This window comes from Ixodes scapularis, unplaced genomic scaffold (assembly GCF_016920785.2).
Source record: "Ixodes scapularis isolate PalLabHiFi unplaced genomic scaffold, ASM1692078v2 PGA_scaffold10__122_contigs__length_95168666, whole genome shotgun sequence".
In the NCBI taxonomy this organism is placed as follows: domain Eukaryota; kingdom Metazoa; phylum Arthropoda; class Arachnida; order Ixodida; family Ixodidae; genus Ixodes; species Ixodes scapularis.
In genome coordinates, this window is record NW_024609836.1 from 42896223 (window position 1) to 42922009 (window position 25787).

At 45.3% G+C, this 25787-nt stretch overlaps 1 protein-coding gene across 2 annotated transcripts in view; it reads right to left on the reverse strand.

The window, feature by feature from the left end:
• The window catches only part of LOC8029628, a 39570-nt gene extending 34119 nt beyond the window's left edge, over positions 1 to 5451 (reverse strand). For both annotated transcript variants that reach the window (XM_040211400.2, XM_042288058.1), the window contains exons 1-3: positions 5313 to 5451; positions 4359 to 4445; positions 3532 to 3682 (exon numbers count right to left, since the gene is read on the reverse strand). In XM_040211400.2, coding sequence (XP_040067334.2) covers positions 3532 to 3682; positions 4359 to 4445; positions 5313 to 5403 — 329 coding nt within the window. In that variant the 5' untranslated portion in view covers positions 5404 to 5451. The remainder of the gene's footprint in view (positions 1 to 3531; positions 3683 to 4358; positions 4446 to 5312) is intronic.
• Between the last annotated feature and the right edge of the window lie 20336 nt (positions 5452 to 25787).

Sequence of the window (25787 nt, forward strand, 5' to 3'; positions counted from 1 at the left end):
TGCTTTCAACTAGGTACGTAATGCACGACCGGGTCGAGGATCCACCAACGATGACGTCTTCCGCCGGCCTTCTTATCTGAGCGGCATGCTCCTCGCGTGCCACCTAGCATCCTCCCAAAGCTTGGCCTTCTCTCCTCCTTGAGCTCCAAACTGCAACTACGCTCTGTTCCCCCTAAGCTGACAACGCGGAGGAAGCTACGTGCAGTTCGGGCCAATCCTACGTCCACCTTTCGCCCCGTGATCAAGCTCCCCCCCGCCCATACCCACTCTGAGAGAGCTGGGTCAGATGACGAGAAGGAGGCGGTCGATTCGTCCTGGGAGTGCGTAGCTCCCACCGCATTATCACCTTAGGAGCCAACGGAGTTGGATCCTAAGGTGAGTTGGCTCCTAAGGCTGACGAGCGGAACAAACGGGCATCTCCCAAAGACCTCTGGTCAAGATTGTTCCAACTTCGAATTCGGCATAAAACACTGCTCTCCCTGACCCAACAACCCTCCGATCTTCCAAGCACTCGCAATAACGGACCTTAGAGGGCGCCGGGAGCTCAGGGATGCCTGAAAGGGTCGTGCCCTAACTGCATTAACAAGCAAGCTCCTGGACCTTTTCTGCATAAAAAGGGGCGGAGGGGCGACTTCTTAAACCGCACAACTGCGCCATCCAGCAGTTTGAGCGTGGTGCGTCCCCGGTTATACTATAATTGCATTATGAACAGCGTTCCCCAAGTTTACTCTCCTACGAGGTGGAGTTGTTGCTAGGGTTTATGGCGTCCAGAACTCTTTGGTGAGTTGGGTAGGAATTCGTTCAGAGTTTTCGCGCTTTGAGAGGAGAACCAATGGCTTTACCGAAGGACCCAAACTACTTTACCTAATTTATAAGGAGAAAATTTATGCTAGGAAGGGTTTATCTAGTAAGCATGCAGTCGGGGTGACCTAATTAAGTAAAAGTTTTCGTTTTACTTTATTTTCAGTTTAACTATTTTTTGTTTTAATCGTAACAATAAGGTTGACTAAAATTCGCATGAAGAAAGATGGAAAGATTTGACCAAATGAAGAAAAGATCTTAGATTGTATCTAGCATGAATGTTGTGCCGTTCTTTTTTGCATTTTCCCATCACACTCCATGAAGCTCAGATATGCGTTTTGCAATATTATAACTCTCTGAGCAAACAACAATTATTCGAATGTTTTGACGTTGACCCAAATGAAGTGAAACATCTACTCAGCCTGAAATGCGGGTGTTATTAAAGCTGAACCTAATGTAAAAATGAAGAACGCCCGATAGGTATACTGTTTACTCCACGTACGGAACACTCGCAAAAACTCTGCAAATACTCGAACATAACACCAAATTGTGTTATAACAAAATCCTTCAATTGATCTTCGTGAAATTTAAAGATAATTCTGCAAGTTTTCGATAGTCGTTTAAGCATTGTGGTTTTTGTCGCATGTTTTGCGAGTCTAGACTTTCAGTTTATCCATCGATAAGTACGCTTCAACTGAATTCGGGTTGTTGCAAGATTGATGATGATTCAAAATCATACAAAATACAAACATATGATAATAACTTGATATAGAAATCGATTACCCTGTGACTCTACTTTCCCAATCAAAAGACACACGTAATCTTCGCTCTCAAAACTGATAACACAAAATTTAGGCTCCTGAGAGAATGACCAAAACCAACTACAAACGACAAAAGAGCCGCCCTGTGATGGACATTTTGACGAACGCCACAAGAAAAAAAAAAGGACTGGATTAAAAGAGGATAGAAATAATTGACCATCAAACCTAAGAAAGAGCCCAGGTGATTTTTCTCCCGAGTCGCGGTCGCAATATTCGCTCGGAGCCTGCGCTCATTAATCCCAGCTCCGTCCAACGGAGCGACGTTGGCCGTCCGACGGCGCCCCCTGGCGTTAATTGCGTCCCCACCACACTTCCCGACATAGGTTGCCAGCCGAGGCGGACGCGTCTCCAGAGAGGGCCCGTTTTTAAACAGCTCGCGATTAATTATTTAATTACCGTGACCAGGGCGAAACGAGCCGAGCGCGAGAACTCTTCCGGAGAACTGGGGCGCAGCAATGGCTTCCGGTCCGCCGGCTTTGCAGGGCCTGAGTAGTCCTAGAGCCGGCTTAATGCCGGACCCGACTCCGCCATATATAATGAGGGCGCGAAGACGGATTCCGTAGTTTGGTGACGTCATTGGTTTAAAGATCGGGGTATCTGGTCATCCGTTGTCAACAGCGCTCATGTAATGCTTGATTATGTTCTCTACCATGCATAAAATAGATATTTAAGCTACGCTTCAGGGCAACTCCGCTTCGGCCATTTTGTGGCAGAGGACCAGTGTTGCTAACTGTAATGAGCGCAACGGAAAACGCAAGGAGTGCTTTCCGTCATTCTGCTTGCATTAAACAAAAATTTCTCTGCTGTGTCTACTATAATGTTATGTAAAAAGAATCAAAACGTCTAATTTAGGAATTACGAATGACTCATACGGCCGTAAGGCCTTCGCAATTAAAATGGCTGCGCCCACGAGTCGCTGGCACAAGTTTGGATTAGCTTGATTTGTTAAATTGACGATTCGTTCACGTAATTCCAGAAATGCTCTCAATCGTGCACTAATACTAGCCACCTATTTGTGTTTTGCCCGGCGTGTTTGCCTACCCTAACTTTTCAGATTCGTGCATTGGCCAAAAGGTGGCGAGAGAGTGAGAAATGCTGAGGCACTCTATCGAACAGTACTTAACTAGCGTGATGTCCGGATCATTCCAGCGCGGAAAACTATTATTAACAAAGCAGATTTAGCGCGTTTGCCAATGGTGTTTCTTGTTTCTTTCTACGGAGGGGGATGAAGCCATTAAGCACGAATATTTGGCGAAAAACAACAAATTTGTGGGCAAGGGACAAGAAGAAAAATGTTATAAATACGTGGCAACAAAAGCAAGAGCAATACGAACACAACAGGCTCCAAATTGTTCGGATCGTCAAGAAGCTGCCTTCGTGATATCAGACACCTGACCTGGTAGAAGCAGGATACATTTGCGAGAACAGACAAATGCTTTTGCAGTATTTATTTGGAGACCTCCGGAGACTGGGGTGAACAGATGAAAGAGAACGTAGAAAGGATAAGAAAAATGTCTTGACTTTTCATTCAGCTTCTTAGTGGGAACCTCATCGACGCTGACCATCCAGCCGCAAAATGTCGAGCCACGGGGCATGCGGTGCGGCACTTGATATTTCGCAGAAAATAGCGATTACGCATGTTCAGAAAGTGTCTCACAGCCCAGTAGAAAAAGATGGCGGAGTACAGAGGATGGTTATTGGAATGGTTCGTACAACAAAGTTTTAGTAGATGGTTCCGATACATCCCATTGCCAAACTCACTACTTCGCCGACACTCCTTTTTTTTTCTTTTTTTTGCACATGCATATTATCATTATCGGGTATTGTTATCGGAGGTAGCGGAACGATATTCTAAAACTCTCTATATTAGCCACCGAGAGGTAATGCGTTTCTCGTTTTTTCAGCTTACCGAAACGGTAGTCTTTTCTGCGCGTTAAAGAGTGCCAGGATGACGTTTCCCAGGGCGGACAAGCTGAGGGGACCAGCACCAGGCCCTGCCTTGCTGCCTTTCTCGCAGCTTCCAAGGTCGAAGAGATGCAGCCGACTCCGTCCGCCGGCCACTAAAACAAAACAAAAAACAAAAGAAGGAGCAGACAGGATTAGGAGTGAGAACATTTTTATGCAGAAGCTTTTGTTTCGGGAATGTCTCGTTGATTTTACTTCGCTAAGCATTTTACAGGTACCCAGCATGATAGTTATCAAGAGCGCCAGCCAATATTCGTAAATTTTTATTTCATTCTGTTATACCAAAAGCCCACCCACTTCTAAAGACTAACTTGCTCTTCCGAATTTGGTTGTATAGTACATCGAAGGTATCAGAATTACATAAATAATTACAAAAAACAATTAATCTCGTAACAGTGTTTGCAAAAAAGCGGCTGGATATTTATACCGCATTTCGCCATCGTATTGAGTCTCTCAGCTCAAAAATAATGTTCATCATTTTACTGTAGAAAACAGACTCGCGAAAAGGAATAAATTGGTCTTGTTTATGCATAACCCTTTTTAATGTTTTAAAGAAGGCATTTTTCTTTTATCAGTCCATATTATATATGAATCAAATATCGGTGCACCTCAAATAGTCCACATACAATGAAATACGAGCGGTCACAGCAACATTTCGCTGAAGCAGTTGGACCATTGACTTGGCATCTGCATGCACCATCTGTCGAACGATATCGGCAGCTTCAATTGTAAAAAAAAGAAAAAAGAAAAAAAAATTATATCGAGACCCACCTCCTCCCCGACCACTCTTGTCCACCCGATATTGGTAAACGTGGAGTGTGAACAGGAAGTGCGTGTTGCGGCCGTCCTCCTCGGATCCTGCACATTGGCACATAACACATAATTAGAACAACAACAAAAAGGCGTAGTTTTTCTAGGTTCAAAGAGAAATTGAGGAAGATAAGAAGATAGCACGCGGGGTCGTCGGAACCCCGAGCTCTAGTCGGGATGATAAGATGCCAGCCGTGTATGCTTAAAGAACAAAAGTGTACAGCGTAAATGGGCATACTCTCCTGATATGTGGTAATGTATGATTGTCAACTCGAAAATATCCGAGAACATGAGACAAAAGGAGCACGTTAGAGTGTTCAAAAGGCAGGTTTTGTTTTCAGTGTTTTGAGAGGCTTTAAAAGTATGTCGCATTCCAGCGCGTCCGTCAAAATATGACGTGAAAAAGGAAAGGGGAAAGCGGGGGGTGGGGGGGGGGGGGGCTAATATTTAGTAGTAGTAGATAGTAGATTGGGGTTTTGTGGCGCAAAAGCAACTAAGGCTATGATGCAGAATTACAGTAACGGTCACAATCAAATCAATATGATACAGTAACCTCTTGATACACAAGGCAAACACTAAACAAACTCTTAAAAAAAATTTTTTTAGTGGGGGTGGATTACAGATTTTGGCGGCAATTCGGTGTTACCGTGAGAAAATGCGCTACGCTTTGTGGCAAGGTCTCCACAAATTTACAGTTCGTATGTCTGAAACCAAAGTGCTTTCTGCACGGTGCTCGTAAAAAAAAAAAATCAGATATCCACAATATACCATCGTACTGTGCGGATTTTAGCAAACCGGATGCGAGTCACTTCATATGAGCGCTACACGATAAGTATGCGACATTTTTTATTTGGGAAGGCTGACACAGATCTGGTTATATATATAGAAGACCAAAAGGGCTACTGCATGACGCACGCTGATTGGCCGCGGCGGCGGCAGCGATGGCGGCGTCCAATAGGAAGGCTGCCTTCTCAGCAGTCGGAGCCCGCAGTTCGCTGTAGTTCATCAGCTTGGTTCCCAGCACAGGATCATCCCGTAGGTACAGGCCGGGAGCGGTACCCGATCCCTCCGTGCCTGTGAGCGAAAGAAACAAAAAACAACAGCAGACTATTTTATAAACACATGAACTGAATTTCGAGCCTCAGACGGAAACAATTGCTGGACACGATAACGCCAGAACCAAACTTATATTCAGTACAATGGTTCCCTCTGAATTATGAATTACCTTTAAACCAAGTAATCAGCTTCTGATATTTTCCCGTGTATCAACAGCACTGTGTTTTCAATCCCGAATACATTACTGTTTTTTTTTTTTTTGCGTGTGTGTATATACAAGAAAACATGTCATGGTAAAACTGCATTTATCAAAGGCGTAACGTCTTCAACAAAGTGAAATGTGGAGGGTTTACGTGCCAAAACAAACAAATGGCATCTGGCAAGGCCCAGCGGAGTGCTAAGGATTAATTTTGACAATTTAGGAACCTTTCGACGCGCAACCCCAAACGCAGTTACATGGTGCGTTCTACGCAAAAAAAGAAAAGGTTTACAGCGCACGTTTTTAACAAAATTACATGCTCGGTGCGCAAATTAACTAATTCGCGCAACATGACGAATTGATGGCGCAATCGCAACAAATCAGCGGTTCTCTCATTTGTGGGGAGAGGCCCATCATTAAAAGGAACTATGGTTTACTCCAAGTGCCATTCTCCACACACCTACATATAATGCGATTGCGCCTGTCCGATACAACCCTGATAGCACGGTTCACATAGACGCGCTTGAGGATAAAGGAAAGAGGCCTAAAAAAAAAAAAGAGAGAAGAAGACTTTGGCTTAACGTAGCTGAAAGGTTTGGAGAAAAAAAACTTCGGAAAATGTTTCTCCTTTCTTTCTTTCGATGCATGTTCAACCCGCGTACCCAGGCAGCACGCCAGACTCTCAGAAATAGAAGGTATTACACCCCCTGTCCTAAATATAACACCCCAAAAACTACAATTCGACGTCAATGAACTGCAAGTCGAATTGAAGTTTTGGGGTGTTATATATGGGACAAGGGGTGTAAGTACTACACCCCCTATTTCTGAGGGTGCGGAGAAACGCACAAGCTTGTCAATCCTATAGGTGTCTAACCTGGACCTAATGCGATTTTGCTCCAAGGCGTTAGTTAGTGCCTGATAATGTCTATTTGGCCTTTCTATGACTTTTCTCTGGCTCACCACATGGTTGTGAAACTGCCAGACTTGATCGAACGATGCCACGTACGAAACAAAGATCCAAGCCGAGAAGCCTAAATTTGGCACTTGTTTCGCAATTTAAGCCAAAAGCTGCCACATAAAATCCAAACAACCAGGCGTGAAGCCTATATTTACCACGTGTTTGGCGAGTTATGCCCACAATGGCCAGATAACAATCGAACTACCGGCACTAAAACCTCACTTTGGTACTTGTTTGGTGAGTTAGGCGGACACAGAATCTGGCCAAAGAAGGTCAAGTTTGGCTCTAACCGGACTTCTTCGGGCTTTTTACGGCCTGAGATTGCCAGAAAAAAAAGTCAATTTTGGTCCTAAAGACTGTGATACGTGGTTGTAGTACTCTGCCCAGTACATAAACTACAACCTGCCAAAACACAAAACAATATTTTGTAGCGTTTTATAATGAGTTGCTTGATTGGGACGAACAAAACGGCGAGAGACAAATTTATCGCGTTTTCCATGTCATGCATCCAGGATAAAGCTAAGGGTTTTCTGCTCTCTTTACGCAGCCGTAGCTATGGGGTCGAATTACCCGCGCACAAAACCTACGACACTGCAAGCTGCGGCAAAAAAAAAAAGGATGTGGTAGAAAAATGCAACACGTTTGTTAAAGCGTTTAAAAAGGTTCACTCGTGAAAATGTCAATTTTAATTTCGAACACAAAGTACCTTAGTGCTGGTCGAAGAGACCCCTGATTGATTAGAAACAACTGTGATGAGTGATGATCAAAGTCAGAATTGCAATGCCTCTGCGGGAAAAGAAATAATTATTTGTTTACTGATATTTGGGTTGCTAGGATTCGTGCCAGGTAAAGAATGCAGTAAAAGTTCCACTTCCAGCACGTGCTGGTTGCCTTCCATCGTGCTTTGCTTCCGCGTGCTCACGAGGCACCGAAGTACCTTAGAAGGTAGAGTGCCCGAGGCGTAGGTGGAGCTTCTAATGCATTATTTACCTGACGTGCATTCTTTTTCAGATTTTTGCATATTCAGATTTCTGTACCTATTCGTCCGCTCAGCTCGTTCTGAGGCTAAGTGGTATCTTTCAAGGTGATACCACGCCTAAAATGGTATCCTTTAAGCTGGTACCATGCCTAAAGTGGTACCTTTTAGGCGTCGGTTCAAAATGCACGCGGCTGGGAGGTACTACCCGAGATGCTGCCAATGCCACAAGCACGAGAGCTGCAGGCCGCTGCTTTGAAGCGTACTTCCGCACAACGAGCACTCTCACTAAAAATGCATGTCTCAAAGCCAGGAGCGCGGGCTCGCTCGAGCTTGTAGTTTTAGCTGCAGTCTCACCTTAAGGGTGAACACAGTATTGGCGAAGTGAGCGATCGAAAGCGTTGCTGTGGTCGGCCCACCGCACTAGACCTATTGCTATGTTTCCCAAGCATCAACGAGAATGCAGGGATTGGTGTTCCACGCGCCGCACGTGCTGGCCACAGCAGTATAGTAACTTTTCTGAAGCAAAAACCTAATACAAATTGTATCTTGCACGCGCGTTCGTCAACGCTTTATTTTGGTTATTTACTTCGAATCTTTCATACGGGGAAGGCGTGCGCGTCTGGCGCGTGGAACACCAATCCCTGCATTCTCCTTGATGCTTGGATTAGCTTGGATAATATTGCAAATGGTCTATTGGCCGAATGCTGACTATGACGTCAGCAAAGGATGTCTCACCGACGGAAATAAGAGGAATGTAAGAACGTCAATTTCGACGGTGTTGGCATTGTTGCTTTGAGAGCGCTATGATTTCAGGCTTCCAACATACCCATTACAAACGCCATCGAACTTGTTGTTCACAAGCTAATGACGTCACGAAAGGTAACCGAACGAGGGCGCCACCGAAGCATCTCGCCTAAAGCCCCTCGATATGTTTGCGCTTGTTGTGCAAGTAGCGCCAAATGCGCGAGTGCACGAGACCCACGTCTCGAGCGGCCCTTGGAAGCGAATGGCGGCGCATCACTGAAATGAGCGGCCCTGGAAGCGAATGGCCGCGGAGCACCCGCTCGTGGCACGTGTCTCGCGCGTTTCCGCAACAATGGTTGGCGGCACTTGTAAAAAAACGCCTTTATCAAGGGGCTTTAATCTCGCCGCTAATAGGAGGTATTCACTGGCAGCAATAGCTGCGTGCGCGACTGGTTAGCGCGTGCTGATATCAAGCTTCCACTGTTCGTTTGCGACGTGCTTTCGACACCATCAAGATTGCCGGTCTTAGCAGCCTATTTATGTGAGCTCGTTCTGAGCATGCGCTCTAAACAGCGCCTTCAAATATAGCATCTAGTGAATACCACCTATTAGCGGCGAGATGTTTTGGTGGCGCCCTCGTTTCCTCTCTTGACATCATTACCTTGCAAACAACAAGCTCGATGCTGCTTGTAAAGGTGTATCCACACGACGGACCGGGCCGCGGACCGATTGATCACGTGATGCGCGGCCCGCGGGCCGCCCGGCTGCAATGAGCATCCACACGGCGGACCAAAAGAACAGACGACAGAGTGAACGGGCCGGTCTAACCCTCGACCTCACAGCTCCGCCAAACGCATGCAACGAGCTGCTTTGAGGCTATTTGTAAGGAGCCAAGATGGAGGTTGAACGGAAGTGACTTTTGGCCGCGGTGGCCTTGGCGTTGACTATTGAGGAGTTCCAGCGACGGTGTCACCGCCCTGGCGGCCGGTCGCCGAAGGAGAACGAGGGAAATAGGTTCGCTGGGCGTCGGGCGTCGGCTTGGTGTAAATACGTTGGCCGCGAACGTGGGCTTATAAACTTCGGCAGCAGGAATATTACGCGGCTCTAGTGTTCCGGTACGAGCAACAGAGCTGGCACGATCTGCTACCACCAGCTACGACCACCCGCCGCAGCGATGCAGGCGTCGAAGGAGCGCAACCTGTGTACTACGCAGTCAGTCGCCGTCGCCCGACGCAGGTCGTTTGGCATTCAGGGCTTTCCGCCCCGGGTTCTTCGCTTGTACTTGGAACCGAGCATTATTTCCTGTGATTGTGTATGTGTTCAGTGGCTGGATATGGACCTCATAGAGCAGTTCTTCAGACTCAACGGCGACTCAAAGTTGACGGCGGAGGGGCTCGCAGCAACGCTTTCGGTTGGTGCACAGGTGCGACGACTACACAGATAAATTTTAAGATTGCTGCTAGCAAGGTGGGCCATAGTCGCTTTATGGTGACACGATTTTGAGTGTAAGTACTTCGTGCAAAGCCGAATCTATCGCGCTTCTAATCCACCTTTGTTTTTGTTGTTTTTCGCACGCACGACCGACTGCTAAGCAAATGCTTCTGTACCGATCACGGAGTGAATGTCTTCAGCCTTATAATGCGGAACGCCCAATAAAAAATCATATTTGTTCAGCGAGAAAACTTCCCTTTCGAGTGACCTTCTTTGATTGATAATTTCTCCCGTACTTAAGTGCTTTAATCAACAGGATCGATTAAGTTTGCTTCCCTAGTTAGGACATTTCTGTGCCACATGCGGCACTAATGCTTGGCTCGATGTATGCCACTGGTGGTATTGTGAATCGATTTACTTCAAAGCTGACAGTGTGACAGGTGGGACCATTCAATTTGCTAAAAATGTGATATGGGAATATCGTTGCATAACTAGCGTTTTACGTTTAAGATTGATAAGAAACGTGCTCATGTGATGATGCATGTCTACAGCATAAGCTTTGCAGATCCAGAATGGACGTGCTATAGGCTACAGCCTCAAGATGTTTAATGGACCAAATTGGTGATTACACGGCAATAAATATTGTGGTGGAAAACTGCCCATTGACTCAGTGAGTTTTGATCTTGACCATTGGTGTGCTGTTGGCAAATTAGGTAATGGCACACCTTTTCCCTGATCATCTGGCTTCAAGGGACATTGCATCTAGATGTGCTTAAATAGGTAACTTTATTTCAAGGTTCAGTGGACCCCTCTGCATCATTACAGCAAGGCAGTCTCAAGCCACAAGAAACAGCAGTGAATATACAATGCATAATAACAGGCACCAGTGTCCAGGCGTATAGTCCGCAGAAGCCAATTTGAGCCTAAAAATGTTTGCTTTGTTTAGATAGTTTGCATTTGGTGTATAAACCGCAGGGACCGATTTCCGCGCCCAGTGCATAGTCCGCCAAGTTGGTGCGTTGCGTCTTCATGCTTTTTTTCCTGGGTGTTATTTTCTTCAGAAGCTCTTCGGCCAACACTATTGAGCCTGAAGAACTGCTCTTGAGGCCCATATCCAGCCACTGAGCACACACAAGCACAGAAAATAACACTCGGTGCCAAGTACAAACGAAGCACCTGGGCGGAAGGCCGTGAATGCCAAACGAGCAGCGTTGGGTGACGGCGACTGATTGCGTTGCGCCCTTTCGATGCCTGCATCGCTGCGGTGGGTGGTCGTAGCTAGTCGTAGCGAGAGGATCTTCACTTCAAGCAAGAAATCTTTCCATACCATAGTCAAGATATGCGTGCAAGTGTTCGATGACGTGGGCTCTCTCACGTTGGTGCAGTTTTCATCAAGAAAGGTACATGTCAACAATGTTGCGTGTTTGAGGCTGAAACTATGACGCATACTTATCTAAACCTAAATTTATCGGTCTGCGGCTACAAACATTTTCGTTGACGTTGCTTAGATGACGTAACCGTTCAGGCCTCGGAATAAATGGTGTTGCGAACTCCTCGGTTGTGTATGAAAACCTATTTTTGCCCTAAAAGAAGACATTTTCAAAAGGACACGTGTGTTCTGCGGATACATATCTCCCAATTTACAATGCAGAGGCAAACAGAAAATCAACTGCGTACATCTACCTCTTAGCATAAGCACCTTTTGCCATTCATTCTTGAGCACACTCAAATATCAGCTTAGGTTGCTCTTGTTTTAGAAGCTTTGCCCTGTTCTGTAAAAAGAAAACTGTTAAAAAAACTTTACCTTCGTTTTCCTTCTCGCATTTAATACAGACTTGTTTGTCAGCAGAACACACACACAGGAGATTTCACCGTGGCACATACAACTCGAATAACAGATGAGACTATTGCTATTACAATGAAGCTTTCCACAAGAGCCAAAACGAGGCTTGTAGGAGTGCACAAGCACATCGAAATGAGATTGGCGCTTCCGGGGCTTGTTTACATTATGCGTAAAAACAGGACGATCAGCGACCAGCTGATCGCAATATAACACCAAGGATACCGATGCTTCGATACGTAGAACGCGGGATAAAGACCTCAATCGTCCCTTGTATGCTGTAGCTGTCATACTTCCCATCCAACCGCTTTTTAGCACAATTAACTAGAACAACCGAAGAGTTCGCAACACCTTTTAATGCGAGGCCTGAATGGTTACATCATCTAAGCAACGTCAACGAAAATGTTTGTCTTCACAGACCGATAAGTTTAGTTTTAGATAAAGTACTCGTCATAGTTCCAACGCGCGAACATTGTTGATATGTACCTCTCTTTGGACCCGCGTACATTCGGTTCAACTTGATGACAGCTGCACCAGCGTGAGAGCTCACGTCGAACACTTGCACACATATCTTGACTATGGCAAGATTTCTTGCCTTCGACTGGCTTGAACACTTCATCTGTAGCATCACGGTAGGTCCTGGTTGAAACGATGATCGTCTCGCACACGGCAACAAACAGAGAACGACAGGCTTTGTTTAATTTATACGCTACCGGTCTACGGGCGTCGCAAATCTATCCCCCTCTCGTCCGCCATGTTGGATCGATCGGAGCGCCCCCTATATTCGCTGAAACTCCTCAATTGAGGACGAGGAGGACATAGGTGAACCGAAAAGGGCATGCATCTATTGTCCCACAGAGCGGGGAATGGCTCCACGAGCGCGATGAAGTAAAAAGTTGCATCGTCGCACCATGCCGCCATCGTCGCACAACAAAGGGTTCGTCTTCTTTGTCTTCAACAGTTGGCGCCAAAAGAACACTACTTTGGATTTGGATTCCAATCTAAACAACAAAAGTCAGCTTGTTGCCAGACTTAGCACTCAATTATACTAAAAACGCCGCGGTCCGCCGCCAAGGTCCGGGCAAGAAAAGCGCTTGGCATTTCTCACAAGCGCGGACCGCGGACCGGTGGCGGACCTCGAAAAGCGGTGACGTATGATCACGTGATGCGCGGCCCGCGGACCAAAACAGCAATTTGGTCCGTCGTGTAGATACACCTTTAATGAGCATAACTGAAGCTTTCGATCATAGCGCCCTGAACACATTACTGCCAACACCATCGAAGTTGAAGTTCTTACATTACCCTTATTTCTGTCGATGAGAAATCCTTTGCTGACGCCATAGCCAGCATTCGGCCAATCGTGGAAGGCCGACCACTGCGAAGCTTTCGATCGCGCAAGTCGCCTACAGAAGCGTGTATTGTGTATGATTGTGTACAAGCTGTCCTTCCTAAACATAGAATGCCCGGTTCATTTAGATCTGATAATAAATGAAGTGGTTACGCCTGCTAAGAGTATTCTTCATATTAATAAATAACGATATAAATATTGTTCACGCCTTTTAAACCTTCAGAAGATCACGTGTTGCTGTTGTTTTTCGATATATTTTGACGAAACCGCCAACCAAGAGCCGCTTTCGCTTGCATTTGAGTAAATCAGTCACGCCTCAACCCGTCGAAGCAAGTTACAATAAAAGGAATCCGTCGTACGCGAATATCAGCAGCGAGCAAAAGCCGGCAGGTCTTGAATCGAGTAACGTCAAGTAAAAACAAACAAAAAAGGTTAAAAAAAAGACGAGGCGCAGCACACTCTTTGGATGCGATCTGTGTTTCTCGGCCGTCGCCCTCCCCTTACACTCCCTGTTTTTCTTCCCCCTTTACCTCACGATCCCTATTTCTTCCGCGTTTCGGAACAAGGAGAGCTTTCTTTTCTTTTTTGTTTTTCGAGAAGAAGGGTTTACGGAAGCATTTTCTACCCGTTCGGCTCCGTTAGGAAGCGTGGCTGAATCGACTGGAATTCTTCTTTCCTCCCTCCCTCATCCCCTTTTGTTCCCCATTCTTTCACCCTCCCTTTCCGTTCGCCTCCTCCTCCTCCCTCTCTTACAATTCCCCAATGCAGAGGGCATCGAGAGTGAAATGAGCTACGCTTCGCCTTCCTCCGCCGTACGACGTGGAACAAAGTGAAGGCCGCGCGCTCGAGCCGAGCTGAAACTTGTGAAGCGAACACGACGCCGCCTTGCAAAGTATTTTCTTCGTCCGAGTACTCGAATGTAATGCTGAGAATCCGTCACGTGACTCCGGTTTTTCGCCCGTACAACGAAGGTCTTGCACTATAGGAAGTATTCACTGGACGCCATATTTGTGGGTGCTGTTTAGAGCGCATGCTCAGAACGAGCTCACATCAATAGGCTGCAAAGACCGGCACTCTTGATGGTGCGGAATGCACGTTGCAAAAGAACTGTGGAAGCTCGCCATCAGCACGCGCTCAGCAGTCTCGCACACAGCTATGGCCGCCAGCGAATACTCTCTATACTCCCTTTCACCTCTCCGATGGACCGCAGATGACGTCATGAGCCATCGAAGCAAATCCAAATCCACGTGATTGTCACGTGAACTTCGATAATGTCACGTGAATCAGGTAGACACGTAATACTAACCATTATGGTAACCTTGAGACTTGGGGAGAGCAGAGTTAAAACAGTGAAAGGACAGGGGGGAAAAGTGGACAAACAGCGTATTCAATGCGGAATCCCTTCTATCAGACATGTTTCACTATCATGTTCAATATACACCTGCTCCCTGCACTCAGTATTTTGTTTGTGCAAGTGATATGTTCACATTGCCTAGATGGCTGATGGCGTCCGTTGTGGCCCATCCTAAGGTGAAACGAAGTATATAGAATGATAGAATAAAGGCGGTCTTGCACTCTGCGATGCTCAAATAGTTATCCGCGTGCGCGCGTATTCAATTCGGTTCAACCTGGAATGAAACGGACCATACTCCATGTTAGAGACACTGGATGGAAAGTAGCTCCATCGCCTTTCCTGCGTGCAGACGAACAACACCTCGCAAGGCGATTGGCGAATCGGTCTCCGTTCCTATGGTGACCACCATTTCGGCCCCTCCAAATCTTCGAAACTTCGAAAGGGTCAATCTAATCTAGTCAGCCCAAGATCACCATGCAGCATCATCGTAATGAATGCGTTCGTCGCCAATACAAGCGTCTTTGGCACTCTGTGTGCAATCCACTTATGAATCATGCCCAGGTCCACGGATCTCTTATAATTACATTGTTCTGTTTGCGTATTTTAAAACAGAAAAATTATTTTTCAGTGTCTCCAAGCACCGACACCGCACATGCGGTGGCACGAAGATGTACGCTTGTTTCGTCGGTGTGTGGATAGCAAACTCTCGGTATACAAGAAAAGTCATCCGTAACCGGCGAATTTAGATCGGCTTCCTTACAACGGGGAGGTCAAGGAGAAATTGCTCATTTCCGGGACCAAAATGGCGACCACACGGGGAGCTTGGCGCTACTTTCCACGATCCAGTTACTTTACTCTTAGTCACTATACAATGGATGGAACGCAGAGGGTACTACGACCTAAAGTCACTGGAGCTCGAGAACCTAGAACCAAGCCGCCAAGCTCGCTGTATGGTCGCCATTTCGGTCCCTGGAATGAGCGGTATCTCCTCGAATTCTCCATTCTGGGTGATCCGATCCAAAGTCCCGGTGATGAGTTGCTTTATAAGGACATTTCTCGAACTCCCACCGAGCTTTTCTTATTCACACACAGGCAAAACGAGCAGCGCACACCTTCCCATCGCCCCCAAATGCGGCCTTGGCGCCTGGCAACTTCGAAAAATAATTCTCCTGCCTTGAAATACGCGAAAATAACAAACACTGTCACGAGAGAATTGTGGAGACAAGCATTGCTTCATGAGTTGTTTTCATGCACAGTGCCAAAGACGCTTATGTTGGCGAGGGACGCTTTCCGTACGATGATTCCCCGTGGCGATCTTGGCGCGACTGGCTCGGAGCGAGCCTTTTGGAGCTTCGAAGATTTAAATAGACCGAAATGGCGATTGTCATGGTAACTGAGACCGACCGGCCAAGCACCATCCGAGGTTTGGTCGTCTGTATGTTCGTATCTGTTTGTGTCCGGCTAGCAGGCAAGGAAGGCAACGGCGGTACTTTTCCAAAATCCAGTGACTTTACTATACGAGACCCTTTGAAGTCGTTCCGATGCGCCGTGGATATCACGTGACCTTCGAGAGCGTCGCGGCGACGAGTGGGTGAGCGTAGTCACTTGATTGATTCACAACACTGGATTGGCTGGGATGTGTCGTATCATCCGCTGTGGTATATCGTAAGAAACAGCGGATTATATAGATTTTTTTCTCTCATATTTATTTCGTTTCTTTTTAGTCCAGCGCCATAGGTAGCCAAATCATTCCCATCTAAAAGAAGCCTTTGTTTTCGAAGAAAGGGTAAAAAACAAGCTAGTTCCGTGTGTCCGGTTACTATGGAAGACCTTTTTTTTCTTTCTTTTTTATTACAATCAACTGTTCGTCATTTTGCTGTTATTTGTGATGAATATTGTTTTTACTTGCCTTCTTTTTTAGAGAAACTTGTCAGAAACAATGAACGGAACGAACGACAAGTCGAAACATCAGGAACGGAAATGGAAGGGGTGGAACGCATCACGAACTACTGGCAAGTCGGAATGGAAATAGAAATAAAGTAAAAAGAAAGGATAGCGAAAAACGAAACGAAAGCAAATATGGGGGAAGTAACTGAGAGCAAATGTTCTTGAAATTCAGAGTGATAGAGTAAGGTACAAAGTCCTGCTTTGTACTGAAAGGAAAGCTCCGCATTCCCTGCCGTTTTACCACTTTCCTCTTCTTTATTTTCCTTGCATGTTCTATCATAAACAGGTTGACATTGCACAGCTCTCACTTTCTGATGATCTTTAACGTCGGGTGCCTTACTTAATGTGGGCCTTTTTTTGTTGCGTTTTTCTTTCCTCGTGAGAGCACTGAGTGACCAATGCGTCTATAAACTGAGCGTGTGTTCACACTTGATAACCTTGCAAGGTTTTAAAATTGCACCAAAAGATCGAAGGAGTGGTGCAAGCCCACAATACACATAACAAAACATTTTATACTACCAACTTCTCGGCTTCGGATGTCGATAAGATCGCTAATACCACTATTTCACAAGCGTCCCATTTGAACCCTTTAAAACCGAAACTTTCGTACGATCTAGCTATCACTTTTTTGTTTTTTTGTTTTTTTTTTGTTCGCAACATCACGAAACTCGTTGAGACCTTCATTGTCGCCACCCAAGCGAGTCGCAATCCTCGCGCAAGATCAGCTCAAGTCAGCACTTTTTATATATTTCGCCCCCCCCCCCCCCCCCTCTCCTTTAGGCGTGAACGCTTTCGGGTCTGCTATACAGTTTTGGGAGAATTGAGCGGGCCTTACGCAAGAGATTGAAGACTGCAAGACCCCAGGGTTGCGACGTTAGGGCTGTTCCGATAACGCCAAAATCGAAAGTCCCACGCAGCCCGAGAAACTAGTTTGGAAGCGGAGAACAATTGATGACCGTTCGCTGAACACGGCACGCTCGATTGAGCTTATGTGTCGTAACTCGAACTGACCAAGCAAACCCATGGGCTTATTTAGTCGCGCGTGTGCCCAGCTGGCTCCCTTTTAATAAGGAAAGGAAAAGAAAGTTGAAGGCTTGAAGGCTATATAGTCTGGGCGCCTGTATGCTGGGGAAGCAGGGAGGTAGAAACGTGATCCTTGACGTGTAGTAGGAGAAACTGAACATTGAAATCCAGAGCCTTTTCTCAACGCGGGTGTATTGCTTCAGTTGTGTGGCGAAACATTCCATGTATTTTTTGCGATATTGAGGTTTTTCCAAACTTTGGCAAGGGTCATTTCGGAATGTTACGCCATATCGCCACGTTATACAGTAGCTTGCTGTTGAAATGAAGCCGAAAAACGTGACGGACGCAGTCTGAACTTCTTTGCCAAGGTAATGAGTACTACTGAATAATGTCAACTAATTCAAATAAAATCCCGTTGTCGAAGACAAGATAACGGAAAGCGACAGAGTATTCTGTTTTCTTCACCACTACGCCAATGGTCACGTGCGCAATATCTTTCTTCCTTCTTTCTTTCTTTATTTATTTATCTCTTGCGGTGCTTCTAAACAGCCCGTAGGCCTACCGAAGGTTGGCCCATGACGTAAAACCAACAGCTGCACTCCGGTGGTGACACCCTCTCCCATGGCCTTGTTATGGTTCGACCAAGGACCCTGCTTGCACGAGCAAGCAAGGCCTGTTTAGATTTTTCATCTAAAGCGGTTGCTTTAGAGGAAAGCTGAACCACTTTTTAAGAAATCTGAGTTAAGAGGGACCTTCTATAGCTTCTTCACCCATGAATTCAGCTATCGCACTTTACTTTGACAGAAGTAAACGTACACTGCCTGTATTTTGAAAAAAAAATATGTGCAGCGAATGCCGCATGGGCCTTCGACGAGATCCTGTTACGCCGGTTATCTATCCAAAGCGCCGTGACGTCAACATCGGCATCCCCGAGCCAGTTTAGTGGCGAGTAAAGGGTGATTCGCGCAATTGCGCCAAGTCCGACCATGTGCAACTGCAACGGCTTGCGATTACGCGTTGCTATGGCAACAGTGGCGTCGGCTTCAACAAAACGGGATGAAAACCGGTTTTGTTGGAGCCAACAAGGGTGGTGCCATAGCAACCGGTACGTCGCGAGCCGTTGCAGTTGCACACGGTCGGACTTGACGCAAGTGTGTGCATTGCCATCAAGGGCCACGTGTCTTGGAGTTCGTGAGGGGAGCACATAGATGGACCCACCGTTGGCGTGTTCGGCCAGCAGGTCTCGGAGGTTCTCTGAGCGTCCGGCCACCTGGACGGCTGAGACCCTGACCGAGAAGCGGGCCCCGGTCCGCTGCTTGTGTTCGTTGATGAGGCGGAAGAGCCAGGCAATGGCGCACGGCACCACGCCCAGTTCCTGAGTGCTGCCGCTGCCACCGAGCATCGTCCACGTCTTGCCTGCAAAGAAAAAACAAAAAGAAGGTAAAAAAAAACCTGTTAGAAAGGCGGGAAAAGTATTTATGCTAACATATTATCTTGTATGATCGCCCTTCCTCGAAACATCGCCCAATCAATATTTCTCATCATTTATCTCGTTTATCCCCAAAAGCGTTGCAGTGAAAACATTTTTTCAGGCTTCAGAACTTCCTCCGTAATTTAGCGATGAAGATTCGGGAGCCAAATCTAGATGCCGGTGTTTAAAGTGATTTGGCCGTCTATGCATTACAAAGAGTCCCACATGAACTAACCATGTAAGAATCGCTATTCATGAATTCCTGAGCTGTTGGTTTTAATACATGGGGCACATGTATTACTACAATATTGTAACTGTTTAATGTCAGACTTTCATTAATGACACTGTCGCTTGTATTGATTTATTGTGTTGCAGTACGTAAAGCCATTTTGTGAAGGAAGATTGAGTCAATTTCATGTGCTTGCTCAGTATATTTATGAATTATCTACAATTAATAATGATATTTTATTGCCGTGATTGCTTAAAATAATGACAAAGACCCGTGAAATGGAGACGTAACTTATAGCGATAAGTTTCGCATCTATTTTACTGTAATATAAGGTGCCCTTTACCGAAGTAATAATTAGAAGCTATCGTTTCTTGTCACGTCCTCAGAAAGCAGACATCACTCATATTCTCAGCAGCACACGTTTCATCGACACAAAGGAGGCCAATCAATCAAAGTCGATTTCCAGATGACAGCTCTTTCATCCGACTGTCGTTCTCTTCAAAAAAGCATTCCGACTGAAACACAAACAGAAAACGGAAATAACGCACACATCAGTCCAAAGACAAGAAGCCGGCCATCGGTCCTCTGACATACCATTCTCCATCCAGTTTTTGACCCGCACAATTCATCCCGTCGTACGATCTACCGCAAAAAAAACACTACAACCATCAACCAGGATACTGCAGGAAACAAAGATAATCTGAGACAAAAGAAATGCCGATTGGCGCACGCGCCTCTACACACCTACAAACAAATCAAACCCACACCGAGCCATAACAAAACCAAAGACTGATGCGTAAAGCAAACGAAGATGGCGCCGAAACGTGGAACGTATCGTCTCTTCACCACCCCCCGTTTCCAAAAGAGGCGGCAAACCCTCGAAGGATTCATTTGGAACCCCAGTGGCGAGCAATTTGTCAGCCGCTGGTCATCGGGAACATCTGCCTCGAAACGGAGTCCTACCACCCCCCCCCCCTCTTTTTTTTTTCCTTTCCTCACTACAACGCATCTACGTGAAAGAGAAACCGAAACTTGGCCGTTCCCAAGCCAACTCAAAGCCGGGAAGCTAGCCAAGACGAGCCCCTTGGAGCAGCAGACGACGAGACGTTGGGGTCTCAGCTCGAAGAACGATTCATCCATCTAGCGCGTTTGGTGGACGTGGCTTATTCTTCACGTGCGTCTATCTGGCTCCCTTTGTAGTTTCTTTGCTGGTTTTTATATGATGAGGGGACGACAGCCTCGGCATTATAGGGCACGGTGGAGCGTGCGAGGACGTTAAGTAGCGTTAATTCCTGCCGCAACGTGATGGACTTCGTGGATCGCGTATATTGTTTCGATGTTCTGGTTGTATTGGTTTCCTTTTATTTCACGCCACCTAAAGTCAAGAAAGCCATCAACAATGGTTTAGTAATCGAAGTTTTGATTAGAAAAGAATCCAAACTTGGGCGTCGCAAGATCTTTTGATGAGCAATAAAACAAAACTACCATAGATCCAAAGCAAAGCCGCGAAATCAAAGCGCGTTTCGGTCAGATGACTTGGGTCATTTGTCTTAGCCGTAATCCGAAAGAAATTGCAGAATATCCAAGAACGATGTTTATTTTATATTTAAGGTTGTTAGTTATGACCATCTCAATAATGTAGGTATTCGAAGGAACATCAGGACGCAAAGGAGCTTGCACTCGGGAGTTGGACAACTTTTTGATCATATTTGCATATTGAACCAGTGTCAATAACCGTCGGGTTAAAAGTGTCAATTGTCATTTGTACCTCAGTTCATTTGCTTGTTAAGCATACCATGTTGATAAAGTACCCCATTAGATGACTTGTTTATGTCAATCTATCGCAATTCGCGCCTCTTTATCATGACATAACTTGGTTCGCACCTTCCCCGTTGTGTCCAAATAGTAAATGAGATATAAAATAAAAAATTAAAATTTATTTGGTTGCCTTAAACGTTTAACACAATTAAAACGAAAAATGAGTAAATCGAAAAAAAAGTAATGCATCATCAAAGAAATCAGCGATTATTTAGCAAGTGCCACGTGCGTGGAATCAACACTGATTTACTACTCCAGACGTAGAATACATCAACACCCATACAATGTAATAGAAAGAAAAAAGCAATTTATGAATAGCAAAAGTAAAAAAGGACCTAGTCATCTTGCGAGATATAAATGACCCCGACTTTGAAAGGATGCTTTCCATTTCATCGCCACCTCTAAAAATCTCGTCTATTTCATCTTTTTTTTTTTTTTTTGCTGATGCGTCTTTTTTTTTATAGTTTAGGAATCTTTTAACTCAGTAACAAGCAAGCAATGCACGGTCAGAACCCCTACCTCAAGGCACAACCTCGACTTGGAACACACCTAAAACTATACAAAGGAAAAGAAATGAGGGCGTACGTTTTATTCCAGAACCTGACACCGCAAGCCTCTACCCATATATTAACACCAGCACGTAACCCGAAACGCCTATACCTTTTCTTCGCCCTCTCCGAAGAACCGCAAATCAAACCGCAAGAGCAGTTGCAGCCCTGGACGACAGTTCAACTGAACCCTTCTACAGAAACTGATTTCTTTCTCCAATTACCAATTTATCATTACGACTCCAACACCCCCTTTGGAAGACCGAGGGGTGGGACCTCTTATTCGTAAAAATAAAAGAATCCTAAAAAAATACTTAGATAAGAATGAAAGCTACGATATCATCAGAAAGTAAGCCAGGACAAGCTGAAAACCTTCCCATGTCTTAATTACGTTGACGAGCCAGTGTTACCGCCCTTTTCTGGCCAATAATAATCAGAATGACATATAGATCGCCAAGAAATAGGCGAGAGTCTTCAGAAATCCGAAAGACGGCAAGAACACATCACCAGAATTAAAATAAAATATATACAAAGAGAGAGAGTCGAGTTCAAGTTTCCATTTTTCTTTTCTAGATTATGTCGGGTACAGCTGTTTCACCGAGCTCCTCATCTTTTTTGTTAGTTATCTCTTTACTCTCCCACCATCCACGACTTTTTCTCCTAAAGATACGGAGACAAAAATAGAAGAAAAAAAAACACGAAAGAACAAAGAGATCAAGTAAGGGCTATAAATGTAACATAATGCTACCAGAAACAAAAAAAAAAAAAAAAAGAAAAACATTAAGGAAGAAAAGAATCGCTAAGGTCAGACTCCGAAATCATCGCAAGAAGCGCCTGGGTATGAGTAGACAGTCTGGCCACGGAGTCCAACGCATAAATCAGGGGGCCTTACGGGATTCAGAAGAAGGAGATGACAGTGCCAGAAGGGGACCACACAATTCCCAGAGGCCGTTTAGATCACCCTAACTTATTTCCCATTGCTCCCCCCTCCCCTTCCTTACACTTCCCCACTACGTCATCTAACCTCAATCTTTCTCCCTCATTCCATTTGGTTTCTATACTTTTGCTCGCTTTTAAAAGAAGGGATGCAGGCGACCCCAACGCCTGTTGTCTCGACATCCAAGGAATGGAGATGCCTAGCCTCACTGACACCTTCAGCAACGTGGAGGGGGGTGATTTCTGAGCGTGTCGTCAATACTCTGCACCCGATGGGATTGCGACATTGGCCTATATAAACACCTAAGAACAAAGTGCGTAAGTAGAAGTGTGAACATAACTGAGACCTTCCGATTACAAAGGCCCTGCATTGATTTGCCTCAATGCCTTAAACAGAGTGTTTAAAAAATGTATTAATATTTTTCGCAAAACATTGGAAATGTCAATCACTGCAATAAAATATTCGTAAAAAAAATTCGGACATTGCGAGGTTAGCAAAAAAAATTAACAAAATGAAGTAAAAGAATACGTGTCGCCTTATTTTGCCGCGGCCTCCTAGATACAGTCTTGTTTAAAATGAAACGAATATTTTTATTATTAATAATATTATCTAAACGTATTCTTTCCAGGAAATGAAAACGCGTTTCTTTACGGTCTCGTTAAAGCGAGATATTTGTGTGGAAAGGGCAAAGACCGTCCGAGAAATTCTCGTAAATATCAAGAAAGGTTCCCTTTTCGAAAAGTTGGCTTTCCCCTGAGCTCGAAAGCAAGAGGAGAAGCTGCATCTGCCTCTCCCGCGGTGGGGCGGGAGCGGTGTCGGTCGGAATTTGCGATATTACTGCTCAAAAAGGGAGCGCGTGGAACAATCCGTGGACAGTGAACAGTTTCTTAACCTGTTGAAACGTATCGAAAATTCAAATAACACTGTGTCCCTGAAATGTGGGCAACGTGCGAATGTGTGTACTCGATGCTGTTACTAGTTGTCGTTTTTTGCGCTCTCTGTTTACATTAATGCGTTCAATTATTCTTGCCTTTCATGTATTTCGCATTTATTCGTTTTCTTGTTATTTATACTATGTACCTACGTTGCCGCAAAGATGCCGATTAGTATGCCTGAGTTTTGGGACTTTCAGCTGAATGAATCTTTTTTTTTTTTTCCGGCTACGCAGGTACTCATGCGAACTGTAAATCCGCGGGCGAACCGCTAATACAGCATACAAAATACTGTCTAAAAACATTGTCTGACGCGTTTTTTTTTTTGTTTTTTTTTTAATTCTTATGACGTTTTTGTTGGAGTGGTCATACAAAAACTGCCTGCAAACATGTTCGAAGCACACATGTGTATGAAGCGGACGTGCTTCGAATTGGCGCTTCAGGCGTCTCCGCAGGTTATTCTGAATACATTTCTGCAGAGAAAACTCCTTGTATTTTCTATTATGCATATGAGCAGTGTAAGTGGGGCTTATAAAACAGTTTGTTTTTTGTGCCTTTTTAGAAGTTTCTTTCTTAAGCCCTCCACGAAAAAAACAAAAAAAAACAGCACGAAATAAATAAAAGTTTGGATCTTTTCCCGCAAGTGCCCCTCCGTGGCACGCTTTCGTGCCAGCGCACTCTTGGTATAGGGCTGATGCCAATGACACGTCCACATATGTGCGCCAACTCGAATCTCTGACGACACGCCACTGCGGCTGCGCTGCTGTAGGCAATGTGCAGACGCGGAACGTTTCATTTCACGCGAATCTAGACTTCTGCGCACGCGCATCCCCCTCCCTAATGAAAACGAAGACGCGCACCTTTTTTTTTTCGTAAGTCGCGTGTTTGTGTATACCTAAGACAAGGTGAAATAATATTCGGAAAGTTTCCGAAGCGCCGTTAGCAGCTTAGTATTCACCCCGTCTCTCGTTTCATCAAAAATATGCCCCTCTCCCGCACTATTCGTAACTTTTGCCTAATCAAATCACAGCCGTATTTTTTTTTTCTTTATTCGGCTACTGTTAGTTTGTTATTTCTGTTAACTCGTATGTGTTGATTTCTGTGTAATGATTTCTACCCCTGTAAAAGGCCTCACGGGTGCAGTAAGAATGAAGGAATAGACTTGTCGGTGACAGGCTAGAAATGCAGTACATGCAACAACATTAACAAATATCAATCTGGATAACGGACTGCGGTTGTACCATAGAGTTATTACAATGTACGCTAGAGGTTCAAATCGTGCTAGTCGGCGCCGTTTCGCACGGGACACACGAGATGGTGCAACGAACGCCGCCAACGAACGAGCATACGGCGCCGAGAGCTAGCGTCTTTAGCAGACAAACTTTTCGACTCAAAAGCGGCGCGCGTTCGGCCGGCGGCGACAGTAGCAGAAACAAAAACAGGCGCGGTAACAACAAGGAACTGCAGTTCCCTGTCTGCTAAATACGCCGGCTCTCGGCGTCGTCTGCTCGTTCGTAGGCAACAGTTGGCGTCGCGACCGCTTGCGCCATCTCTTGTCTCCCGTGCGAAACGGCGCCGTGTTGTTTGAAGACCGGTGGCGTCGCTGCATTTCCATAGGAGCTAAGCCTTTTTTATTTCTTTACTTTTTCCTCAAATAAGTTCGCCCTTTGCAAATTTTACAAAAAAAAAAAAAAAAAAAAAGCACCATCTCTGGGCAACGCTGCACAAAGTCGTAGCGCGATAGGTTAAGAAACCGAATTTTCCAGTCAATTTAAAGAGCCTGCCGTCTCCTTGAATCACCCGGTATAACGGTGCTAAAAAGGCCTGGTACATGCATTTATGTGCACTTTCGCACACTTGGCGCGGACATCATGTCGGCGCATTTTAGCATGGGGATATACGTGCCAAACGAACGAGGGAAATCTGGAAAGGTAAGGAAGACGGGAAGAACTACGCAGTTACACTGGATCACTAACTCCCTGTGCATACAAGATCAAAATTTAATTGAAGGCCACGTAATATAGTTCAATTTTCAATAACTAAGTACTGATATACTCTTTCTGCTCTGCGAAGATACTTGTTTTACGTTCGAAACATCACACGTACGCTCGAAATATTTGAAAACAAGTGCCTCATAGAAGCTGCCCGGCAGAGAAAACAATACGAAGAGACACTTTTCATAGCCCACGGACTTTATTCTTCACGTTCTTGGAATGTTTTTGTCCTCTCATAGAAATGCACGATGGGGGCATTTTTATATAGTGACAGGACGGGCATATTACTGATATATAAGCGCCACCGGAATGCTGGCCAACCTTGAAACACTCTACATTCCTTTCGAGTGTTTTGTTTTGCTTAGAATCGTCGCCTGTTTTTACACACCTGCTGCGGAACACGCGTTTGGGACTGAAATGTAGTGAAGTTAAACATCGTTCACTGATTAATAAAAATGCGCTAACTAAAGCAATTACACTTTTACAATGTTAATCAAGGTGCATACTACACGGTATGACCCAAATAACCAAAGTTTTCCGTGTTATTTCCCGTCGAAGAGACAAAATGCACCCGCGTTTTCC